The 13,212-nt window shown below is 32.7% G+C and overlaps 1 protein-coding gene across 1 annotated transcript; it reads left to right on the top strand.

Moving 5' to 3' along the window:
- The first annotated feature begins 230 nt into the window (after positions 1-230).
- LOC141547388 (vomeronasal type-1 receptor 3-like) lies at positions 231-1,127 on the top strand. The gene has a single exon (XM_074275832.1). The coding sequence runs from the start codon at positions 231-233 to the stop codon at positions 1,125-1,127; it is 897 nt and encodes a 298-aa protein (XP_074131933.1).
- The last annotated feature ends 12,085 nt before the right edge of the window (positions 1,128-13,212 follow it).

Below are 13,212 nucleotides of genomic sequence, written 5' to 3'. Positions count from 1 at the left end.
TTTCAGGCATATAGAAAGACAGAATGAAAGAAGATTTTCAACTAAGAAGTGAATTTTGAAGTTCAATAGTAAATCACTAGTTCCTGTCAGAGAAACTTTGTTGTTCCTCATGATAGTGGAAAGCATGGAATTTCAGTGGCAAAAATCATAGTATGTAACAAGCATATTTTCATGTTTTTACCCATAGGTCTCCTCGAGATTGGCAGCAAATCGTCTTCATGAGGTAAAGAATGCTGACCTTGGATGAAATTCTGGGGATGGCCTACCTGCAACTAACTGGAATTGGATTTCTGGGGAACTTAACTCTCCTCATTCTAAACAGCTTTACTTTCCTGACTGCTCATACAGTAAGATCTAAAAATGTACTTATCATCCAGTTGGCCTTTTCCAATGCCATGGTACTTCTCTTTAGAGGACTACCTACCATAACAAGGCTTTGGAAGGTAAAATGTGTCCTGGACAGGACTGGGATTAAAATCATTACATATATGCAGACACTAACCCGGAGCCTCTCCTTAAACAGCACCTGCCTCTTGAGTGTCTTCCAGGCCATTACTATTAGTCCCAACAACTCCTTATGGGCACAGGTGAAAATTAAAGCACAAAAGAGCATCATTAGATGCACTGTTCTATGCTGGATCTTCCATCTAATAATCGATATGGTTCTATTTCTACGTCATGATGGTCCAAAGAACAGCACATTCAGTAAAGATGGATGCAGCACTGGGTATAGAACTTTAGATGTATATAATAATAATCATATAAAATTTCAAATTATAATATTTGTCCATGATACTTTCTTTGCAGGTCTCATGACTGTTTCTAGTATCCATATGGTCTTAATCCTGTACAGACACAAGAGAAATGTCAATCATATACATAGTAAGAGCACCTCCACAAAAGTATCCCCTGAAGCGAGGGCAACCAAAGCTATCCTGCTTCTAGTCGCCACCTTTGTTTTGTTTAATATATTCAGTCCCATTTGTATATTCTGTATGTTGTATTTTAAATCCATAAACATGTGGATGATACATACCTCAGCGCTTCTCTCTCTTTGTTATCCAACAGTCAGCCCATTTATTCTCGTCAGCATTAATAAGCAGATCCCCAATCCTTTTGGTTGTTAATAGTTTGAAAAGTTACTGAATCTCCCTTATCATGAAATGCCTATCCATATAGAATATATAGAATATACACAGAGGATTCTGGGAAGATGGAATAGTCATTCTAAAAGTTCAAAGTTCTCCTGATTTCTTCCACAAACTAGAACAGCTCATAGTAAATGTAGAGCATGAAAAAACATATAAGACTGGTGGCAGAATTGTAGCCCCCTCACAACCAGAGCAGATTGGGATATATATATATATATATATATATATATATATATATATATATATATATATATATATATATATATAGGAGTGGATGTTTGGCCAGTATGAATTGTAAACTCTTCTGGCCTAGAAGAATTAGGGGAATTCATAGGGGAAGCGAGCTAGTAGTACTGGAATTTTATTCACGGGAAAAATAGATTACAGGGAACAAAATATATCCAAAAGAATTTAAAAAGTATTTAAATTTATGAAAAAATAAGAGGAGCAAGGAATAGGATGGAGGACATAGAAGGATAAGTAGATTAATAGGAATTATATAGTCTACATGCTATGGAAATTGGATAAAGAATGAGGAACAGAGTAAGGGTAAGAGGAAAAGGGAATGAACCTTGAAGGGGAGATTTTTCAAGTAACAAGGCAAAATAGCTGGTAAGCAGAGGAGTCAGCAGTGAAAGAAAATAAGAGATGCAAACAAACATAATAATGACCAGCAGAATTTATTACTAAAAAGTGAGGATAGTCATCTTTAATTTCAGTCACAGATACAACTAAAATAGGTTTATTAAAAGAGAAAAATCAGGAAATTGTGCTATCAACTATATTGACCAATATTGTTTTAGCTTGATTAAAAGAGCTAGATAATATAAGGCTAAGTTTTAGCAAAATGATGTCTTGGTGGATTTAGAAAAAATATGGAAAGTGTTAGATTTATAAAGGATGATGTTCACCGTGTTCTGAGACACAGGATGAACAAGCTTAGAATGGCATTACAAAAATGTCTACGAATGCATTTATGTCTATGAATATAGAGATCTATTCATATGCATGTGTACCTGTATGTGTCTATATATATGCATATATGTGTGTGTGTGTATAGGAATATGTCTTTGCTTAATTGTAGATCGCTTGGGGGACATGGAGGGGTAGGAAAGCTGGGAGAGAATAAGTAAATTTAAAATGCACAGAGAGGAGAAAACCTACAAGGTAGCAAAGAAAAGATGATCCCCTCTCAATATAATACATAATATTTATTCTATAAGCTTTTTTCAAATTATATTGTTTCACATTTTGAATTTTCTTTGTTTTGCTGTGCATATGGCAAAGATTCTGTCCCTGAGACTCCTGACAACCCACAAATCTATGATAGACACCCCATTCTTTTTAATTGGGGAGGAGTGAAGGGCCATCTCCTTAATATTCCCTGGCTATAAAGGTGTCTCCAAACTGTGACTGGCTGAGAAGTTCAGTGGTAAAACTGCTTGCTGTATATAGAGATTTTCCTTGTTATATTGTCATCCAATAGATTTAAAAATTACTTCCTGACAAAGTCTAAAGTTTGGGGGTCTCTAATCATAGGAAATAAGGATTTTCAATATTTTAGTACCAGTTCTTGGATTATCAAGCTAGATATTTTGCATTAACAAAAAACCTCAATGCTTAAGAACCAGAGCAAAAAAATACAGAAGCCAGATTTGCAATGGGAAATAATTGTACAGGGAAAGGCCCCCAGTTCTCACAGAATATTCATCATTCATCACCTAAAAATGATCACCACAGTTAAATCTCTCCTGATTATGGAGACACTGACAGGAGATAGGATGGAAAAAGTTAACATAAGATTCATGCTGTCTCAGAACCTGATGATAAACAGATGACAGTAGAGAGACCAATTATTATTTCCAGAAAATCTTATTATGCCCCAAAGAGGCAATCCATAAACTAGATGAAACTCATGAAATAAAACTGACATATTCTTTAAGTACCACTTTTGAACTTAGAAAATATTTTCTTTGTTTTGATTGGCCACAGTCTAGGTTCCCATCCACCCATTCCAATCCATTCATACTTGAATTTAGAACTAAGAATAACAAGAACAATTATAAGAAATATATAGGCAATCAAAGCAATTTCCCTATATTGGGTACACGCATACATATATGCATACAGGTCTATGTACATACATATACACATATATATGTATATACCTATATATACATACATTCATATAGGCAATCATACACATGTCTTCTTAGAAAGGAGTTAAGCTTGAAGAGAGGTTTACACATGATGTGTTTCTAAAAAGCAATTTAGGAAAGAGGTTTTTTTTTAAAAGTACTTATCTCATATGAAGGAGGTGCTAAAAGAAATGTTACTGAGTAAATAGATAAGATATTCCCAGCAGGAATAGGTTAAAGACAGAATACATCATGTGTGTCTCTGTGTGTTTGTGTGTGTATAGGAGTGTGTGTTTGTATCTAAAACGTATAATAATTTTTATAAATTTATGGAGGAGAGGGAATATAGTAACACTGATTGAAATAGTATAGATAGGTGTGTAGATTAACAGAAATTGGATCAAGACCATGGGAAAAGGTGAGTGGGATAAGATAACATATAACAAATCAAGATAGAAGGTAAACAGAGAGGAATTGGGAGAGGAACAAACACAAAAATAATGATTGAGTACAATTTATTAGGAAAAAACAAGGGTAAATGATCATTGATCTCAAAGTTAAAGCAAAAATAGATTTATGAAAAAGAAAAATCAGAGAACTACACTAAATGATGGCTCAATATTGCTTTAGAGTATTTAAAATAATTATATTAGAATGTTTTGGGACATAGCTGTGATGTAGGAAATGTTGAATTGTTAGATTTAGGAAAATAGGCAAAGACTTGTACTTATGAAGGATGATATGATCCAACTTTAAAAAAGAGAGAATAAACAAGCATAGAACCGCCTCATATTGATGTATATGAATGTATATCTTATATATGTGATGATTATAGATATCTATATATGTGTATGTATGTAGCAGATGTATATATAAACATGTCTACATTTCATTGAAGTCTTCTGAAGGCAGGGCAAAAAAGGAAGGGAAAATAGAGCAATTCAAAAAGTGCACAGCAGAGAACAAAGAAAACTTACAAGGAAGCAAAGGAAAAATGAATAAATATGAACATAACATAAAGTATTTGTTACATATTTCCTTCAAAATGAAACTTATTGTTTCATATTCTGAATCTTCTCTAACATTCTTCTATGCCTATGAAAATGTATTGATTTTTCTGTATTTTTCTTTTTATTTAGAATTTAACTTTCAAATAAATAAAATGTTAAAAGAGAACTGGAGTGAAGAGAGAGAATATGATGGACCAAGTATGAATAAAATCAGATTGGATTAGAGGAGGTAGGGAAAAGACACCTCCACAAATGGCCTCTATTTATAAAGCACCAAGATGCTTGACTAGGAAGATAGGAGAATTTGCTTGTTTGAAACATTTCAGAAAATTCTTAAAGATTTGTCAGAGGCACTGGTGAGAATGAAAGAGTAAGTGGATTCAGAAAGCATGAAATATTTGCCTTTTAATTTTGAAGGGAATAGCTGAGATAACAGATTAAAATTATGCATTAAACTCAGTCATCATGGTATCTCAATTTCATCCAGTTCTTTTCATGAGCACATGATAATACAGAAAGCAAACTTGGGGAAAAGGATGGATGAAGAGATGGAGGAGGAGTAATGGAGGAGAAATTCACAGTTCTAAGAAGCAGAGAATAAATGTATACATACTGCTGAGATAATCAGAAATCACAAACGTCTCTTCCCTTTGTAAGCATAGTTCTTGAACAAGTGATATGTTCCCAAAACTCAATGTTGCTATGTCTTCAAAGGTTGTGTATTTTCACAGGTGAAGAAAAGATGGCCATGCAATAGTGTATGAAGGTTGTAAGAATTCTGAACATCTCAGAAAAAAATGCTTGGAATGCCAACTTCAGAGATGTTCACTTGTGTAAAAAAAGATACCCAACCTAAATATTGGGCAAAGCCATGTGATCAAAATGGTAATCGGAAATAATCATGATTTTTTTATTAATTTTTATAATTTTCTTTGACAGTACATATGCATAGGTAATTTTTTTACAACATTATCCCTTGTACTCCCTTCTGTTCCGAGTTTCCACCCCTCCTTCCCTCCACCCCCTCCCCTAGATGGCAGGCATTCCCATACATATTAAATATCTTATAGTATATCCTAGGTACAATATATATATGCAAAACCAAATTTTCTTGTTGTTGTTGTTGCAAAGGAAGGATTGTATTTGCAAGATAAAAATAATCTGGGAAGAGAAACAAAACAAAACAAAACAAAACAAAACAAAACAAACAAACAAACAAAAAAAAAAAAAAAACAATGCTCACAGTTTACATTCATTTCTCAGTGTTCCTTTTCTGGGTGTAGCTGATTCTGTCCATCATTGATCAATTGGAATTGGATTAGCTCTTCTCTATGTTGAAGATATCCACTTCCATCAGGATACATCCTCATACAGTATCATTGTTGAAGTGTATAATGATCCCCTACTTCTGCTCATTTCACTCAGCATCAGTTGATGTAAATCTCTCTAATCATCTCTGTATTCCTCCTGTTGTTCATTTCTTACAGAACAATAATATTCCATAACATTCATATGCCATAATTTACCCAACCATTCTCCAATTGATGGACATCCAATCATTTTCCAGCTTCTAGCCACTATGAAAAGGGCTGCCACAAACATTTTGGCACACACAGGTCCCTTTCCATTCTTTAGTATTTCCTTGGGATATAAGCCCAGGCGTAGCACTGCTGGGTCAAAGGGTATGCAGTTTGATAACATTTTGGGCATAATTCCAGATTGCTCTCCAGAATGGTTGGATTCTTTCACAGCTCCACCAATAATGCATCAGTGTCCCAGTTTTCCCACAGCCCCTCCAACATTCATCATTATTTGTTTCTGTCATCTTAGCCAATCTGACAGGTGTGTAATGATATCTCAGAGTTGTCTTAATTTGCATTTCTCTGATCAATAGTGATTTGAGTAATCATGATTTTTACCAAAGTGAAAGAAGCCATCCTGTGTGTAGTGAATTGTTCAAGGATCTCTCCCTGGAAGTTGCAGAAAAGTGTTTTATTTCACATGTACTGAGTGCCAGCCAAACTCACATTCTGGCTAAGGTTTTTAAATAGCTGAAGATATTCAACCCCATTTAAGAAAATGAGCTACCATTTTTTTTTCTTTTTGGATCTGATTTTTCTTTCATATTTGTGGACATATGTGTAGAAAAATTGTCCATTTTTAACATATATTGGATCACTTGCCAACTCGGGGAGAGAGAGGAAAGAGGAAAAATGTTTGAACACAAGGTTTTGTAGGGGTGAATTATCCATGCATATATTTTGAAAATAAAAGGCTATAATAAAAAAAGGAAAGAGATGTAAAAAGAGAGGACAGAAACACAGCAAGAAGTACCCATCAATTGGGGAATGGCTGAATAAATGATGACAGATGAAGGTAATGGAAAGCTATTATTTTATAAGAAATGGTGATTAGGATGATTTCAGAAAAGCTTGAAAAGATTTAGATGAAATGATGTTTAATAAAACCCGCAGAATCCTGAAAACTTTGAACACAGCAAAAGAAACACTGAGTGATGAAGAACTGTTATGGAACTGGCTCTTCTCAGCAATAGAATAATCCAAGATGCTTGCAAAAAAGATTTTAGATGGAAAATTCCATCTGCAGAAAAAGAACTATGAAGACTGAATAAGGATTGAAGTATCCTATTTTAATGTTTTTCTTTTGTTTTGTTTCTCATAGTTTTTCTCTTTTGTTCTGATTTTCTTTCCCATGGAAATACCTTTAAAATGATTATACATATGCAAACCTGTAAAAAATTATTTTCTCTCTTGGGAAGGGGGAAAGGAGAAAAAAATTGGAACTCCAAATCTTCTAAAAATGAATGTTAAAAACTATCTCTACATGTATTTGGAAAATTGAAAATGAAAAAAAAAAATTGTTAGTATGTATTTGGTGTATCTCTCCAAATCTCCAGTTCCAGAAAGAATTCTGAGCTTTAGGGGAATTATAAGCACTAAACACACAGACACAGATACATACATACACATAATTTATATATGTATATATATATATATCAATAATTTAAAGGTTAAACTATTTACATCCCTAGGTAAGAAAATAATATCTATAAATCTTGAGAACTGTATTTATTCCTAGAGCAGACAGTGGTGGATATCACATGTACAGAAGGTATAATTCTGAATGTACTCTGATGTGACAACATCAAAGAAAAATATTAGAAAAGGTCTGTACTAAAAGAATACATGGGAGGTGTAATGGGACAAATTAGATCACATGAAGAGGCACAAAATACCTATTTAAACCAATGGAAAAAAAGGGGATGAGCATTGTCTGAAGCTTGATCTCATCACTTTTAATTTTAAGAGGGAATAAATTTCTATATCGAACTAAGTTATCTAAATATATAAATGAGCAGGACCAGGACATCATTATAGACTTTAACAACAATACTATATGATGATCCGTTCTGATGGACGTGGCCATCTTCAACAATGAGATGAACCAAATCATTTCCATTTGATCAATAATGAACAGAACCAGCTAAATCCAGCAACAAAACTCTGGGAAATGAGTGTGAACCACTACATAGCATTTCCAATCTCTCTCTTTTTGTCCGCTTGAGTATTTGATTTCCTTCACAGGTTAATTATACATTATTTCAAAGTTTGATTCTTCTTGTACAGCAAAATAAGTGTATGTATACATATATTGTATTTGAAATATACTTTAACATAATTAACATGTATGGGTCCACTTGCCAACTGGGGGAAAGGGTAGTGGGAAGGAGGGAAAAAATTGGAACAAAAGGTTTCTGGCAATTGTCAATGATGAAAAAAATTACCCATGCATAAATTTTGTAAATGAAAAGATATATAAATAAAAACATTAAAAAAGAGAGAAAAAGAGAAAACTATCTCTACATCTATTTAGAGAATTGAAAATCAAAAAAAAATGAGTTAATACATATTTGACATATCTTTTCATATCTCCAATTCCAGAATTATTTCTGAGCTTTCGGGAAATAGTTAAGCACTAACACACAACCCCACAAACACACGTATAGATAGATAGATAGATAGATAGATAGATAGATAGATAGATAGATAGATAAATAGATAGATAGATATAGATATAGATATAGATATGTATAAATATACATATATATACATATATATATATATATATGTCAATAATTTAAATGTTAAACTATTTACATCCCTAGGTTAGGTCAGAAAATGGGATTTGTAACTCTTGAGATCTGTATCTATTCCTAGAGCAGACAGTGGGGGACCTCACATGGACAGAAGGTATAGTTCTGAATGGACTCTGATGTGACATCAAAGAAAGATATTAAATGATGGAAAAAGTCTGTACTAAAAGATGACAGGGGAGGTGTAATGGGACAAATTTGATCACTTGAGGAATGACAAAACACTTATTACAATCAATGGAAAAGAAGGAAAGGATGAGCATTGTCTGAAACTTGATCTCATCACTTTTGGTTCTAAAAGGGAATAACTTAAACATTCACTTGGATATAGAAATTTATCTAACCCTATAAAGAAGGAGGAGAAAGAAGGAAAAAAAGTAGATTTCATTGAAGAGAGGGTAGAAGAAATAGTAAAAAAAAAAAAAAAAAGGAGAAAAGGAAGGAGAGTAATAGAAGAAAAAAATAAAAGGTGGGATTAGATAAAACACACACACACACACAAATAATTGGGGGAGGTGATAGGAAATAAGGGAGGGATGTGATGGTTCAAAAAATGCTACTAAGGACAGGGTCAAAAGAAAGAAAAAAGCTATATAGACAGGCAAAAATAGGATAAAGGGAAATACAGAGCCAGTAATCACAACTGTGAATGTGAATGGGATTAACTTTCATATAAAACTGAAGACACACTAGAGTGGATTAAAAAAGAGAATGCTAGAACATGTTTACAAAAAACACATTGGAAGAAACCCATTTTACAGAGAGATACAGAGTAAAGGTAAAAGAAAGAAATATAATTTATTATTGTACTTCAACAGAAATTAAAAAAAGCAGCACTAGAACTCTGACCTCAGATACAGAAAAAATAAAAATAGAAATAACTAAAAATGATAAGAAAGGAAAGTACATCTTGATATAGGATTCATGAAAAAATGAAGAATTAATGATATTAAATATATATGCACCAAGTTGTAAAGCATTCAGATATGTAGAGAAGATATTACATGGAGAAATAGACAATAAAATTATATTACTGGGAAACCTCAAACTTCCCCTCTCAGAATCATACAAATCTAACCACAAAATAAACAAGAAGAAAGAAACCAGGCACATTAATAGGGTGCTAGAAGATCTAGACATGATAGACCTAAAGAGAAAATTGAATAGAGTCATAAAAGGAATTAAAGTTTTTTCTTGGCACGATATGGCACCTACAAAAAATGGACCATATCTTAGGTCCATGATGCCCCGTGTATTAGGACATATAAACCTCAAAAAGAAGAAATAGAAAATGTTTGCTTTTCAGACCACAATACAATAAAAATTATATTCAATAAAGGGGAAGAGAAAGGTAGACTAAAAACCAATTGGAAATTAAATAATTTAATTCTAAATTATGATGGGTTACAAAACAAATCACAAAAACAATCCTAAATTTCGTCCAAAACAATGACAATAATGAGACAACATACCAAAAAAATATGGCATGCAGCCAAAGCAATTTTTTATTTTATTTTTTTAATATTTATTAATAGATTTATTTATCAGATATATACATGTGTAATTTTAAACGCTGACAATTGTCAAGCCTTTTGTTCTAATTTGCCCCTCCTCCCCCCAGATAGCAGGTTGACCAATACATGTTAAATATGTTAAAGTATAAATTAAATACAATATATGTATACTTGTCCAAACAATTATTTTGCTATACAAAAAGAATTGGACTTTGAAATTTTGTGCCATTAGCCTGTGAAGGAAATCAAAAATGCCAGTGGATAAAAATAGAGGGATTGGAAATTTTTTGTAGTAGTTCACAGTCATCTCCCAGAATTCTTTTGCTGGATGTAGCTGGTTCAGTTCCTTACTGCTCTATGGGAACTGATTTCGTTCATCTCACTGTGGAAGATGGCAACATCCATCAGAATTGATCATCACATAGTATTGTTGAAGTATACAACGATGTCCTGGTCTTGCTCATTTCACTCAGCATCAGTTCCTGTAAGTCTCTCCAGGTCTTTCTGAAATCATCCTGTTGGTCATTTCTTACGGAACAATAATATTCCATAATATTCATATACCACAATTTATTCAGCCATTCTTCAATTGATGGGCACGCACTCAGTTTCCAGTTACTGGCCACTAAAAAGAGGGATGACACAAACATTCTTGCACTAACAGGTCCCTTTCCCTTCTCCCGACTCTTTGGGATATAGGCCCAATAGTAACACTGCTGGGTCAAAGGGTATGCACAGTTGGATAACTTTTTGAGCATAGTTCCAAATCGCTTTCCAAAATGGCTGGATGTATTCACAATTCCAATAGTAATGTATCAGTGTCCCTGTTTTCCCACATCTCCAACATTGCTCATTATCTTTCCCTGTCATTCCAGCCAATCTGACAGGTGTGTAGTGGTATCTCAGAGTTGTCTTAATTTGCCAAAGCAATTTTTAGAGGAAATTTTATATTGATAATTAGTACCTGAATAAAACATAAAGAGATCAAAGAATTGGATATGCAAATAAATACTCTAGAAAAAGAACAAATTCAAAACACCCAATTAAATACCAAATTAGAAATTCTGAAATGACAAGGCTAAATTAGTAAAAATGAAACTAAGCAAACTATAGAACTAATAAACGAAACTAAGAGTTGATTTTATTTTGAAAAAATCAACAAAATAGGTAAACTTCTGGTTTGAAATCCTACAACAGCATCCAAAAAATGAAGGAAACAATGCACAGCTTTAGCAGAGTTGCAGGATATAAAATAAACACACAAATTATCAGCTTTTCTATATATTACTGACAAAGACTACCAACTAGAGATAGAAGAGAATTTCCATTTGAAATTAATATTGACACAATAAGATAGGTGGGTGTCTATCTGTCAACACAAGCTAAGAACTATGTGAACATAATTAGAAAACTTTTCATACAAGTAAAATCAGAACCAAAAATCTGGAAAAATATGAATAGCTCATTGGTAAGCTGAGCTCATATGATACAAATGACAAATGTACTAAATCAATTTATTTGTTCATTGCAATATCCATCAAACTGCCAAAACATAATTTTCCAAATATAAAAAAAAACATTAACAAAGTTCACCTGGAAGAACAAAAAGTCAAGTATATTAAGCGAATTAATGAGAAAAAATATATGAAGGATGGTAGCTTAGCAGAACCAAACCTAAAATCATGTCATACAGCAACACCATCAAAATCTTTTGTTACTAGCTAAGAAATATAGTGCTGGATAAAAGGTAGAGATTATATAGATACGACACAATAATAAAAGCCGATAGCAATCTAGTGTTTAATAAACTGCCAAACTCCAGCTTTTATAATGAGAACTCACTATTTGACAAAAATTGCTGGGAAAACTGGAAAATAATATGTCAGGAACTCAGCATACACCTACAGCTGCATACTTCACACCAAAATTAGGTCAAAATGGATACGTGATTACATTATAAAGGATGATACCTTAAACAAATTAGGAGAACAAGGGATAATCTACATATTAGATCTTTGAAGAAGGGCCAAGTTTATGAACAATTAAGAAATAGAAGACATTATTAAAGACAAAATGGACAACTTTGATTATATTATATTAACAAAATGCACCAACAAAACTGAAGAGAAACAAAATTAAAAGGTAACTAAAGAGCTGGGGAAAATATTTAATAGCTAGTGTTTCTGAAAAGGGATAATTTTTTTCAGAATTTTTCTGAACAAAAGTCATTCCACAATGGTCAAATGGTCAGAGAATATGAACAGACAATTTTCAAATGACAAAATTAAAGCCCTCTATACTTGTATGAAAAACATGCTCTAAACCAGTATTAATTTATTACTTTTTTTCTAAAATGCAAAGGAAAACAACTCCAAAGTATATCCTCATACTTCATAACAGAAAAAGATAATGGTAAGTGTTGGAGAAGATATAGGAAAACTGGATCACTAATGAATTGTTGGTGGAGTTATGAAGTGATTCAACTATTTTGGAGAGCAATTTGGAACTATGCCCAAAGGGATATAACAATAGGCATACCCTTTCATTCTGTAGTTCCATTATTAGATAAGTACTCCAAGGAAATCATACAGGAGAGGAGAGGACCCACACATGCAAAAATGTTTGTAGGAGCTCTTTGTTTTTTGTTTTGTTTTGTTGTTTTGTTTTGTTGTTGTTGTTGTTGTTATTCTTGTTGTTGTTTTGTTTTGTTTTTTTGTTTTGTTTTGTTTTCTTTTTTTGGTAGCAAAGAATCAGAAAATGAGTAGAAACCTATCCATTCAGAGATTACTGGGCAACTTATAATACATGTAAGTAAAGAAATATTATTATTCTATACAAAGTAATGAACAAGTTAATGTTAGAAAGCCTAGAATGATTTACACAAACTAATACTAAGTGAAACAAGCAGAACCAAGAGTACATTATGTACAATATCCCCAAAAATGAGCAAAGATCCACTATGAAAAACTTGGGTGTTCTCAGTAGTTCAATGATTCAAAGCAATTCAGTAAATGCCATCTGAACCCAGAAAAAGAAATAAGAAACATGAATGTAAATCAGCACAAACTATTGTTCAATTATTTTTTCTGTTTCTTTTTTATTTTGTTTTGTTTTGTTTTGTTTTTTATCTTTTTCATGGTTTTCTTCGATATTGGTCTAATTTTTCTTTCCAACATCTTTCATGAAGCAATGTGTTTAAAATAAAAAATTAAAAAAACAGAAAAG

Source organism: Sminthopsis crassicaudata, chromosome 6, assembly GCF_048593235.1.
Source record: "Sminthopsis crassicaudata isolate SCR6 chromosome 6, ASM4859323v1, whole genome shotgun sequence".
Lineage (NCBI taxonomy): Eukaryota > Metazoa > Chordata > Mammalia > Dasyuromorphia > Dasyuridae > Sminthopsis > Sminthopsis crassicaudata.
This window is presented reverse-complemented; position numbering and strand designations above follow the sequence as displayed.

Bases quoted from the DNA above. Each gene is read 5' to 3' on its own strand.
- LOC141547388 (XM_074275832.1), top strand. From the start codon at position 231: ATGCTGACCTTGGATGAAATTCTGGGGATGGCCTACCTGCAACTAACT.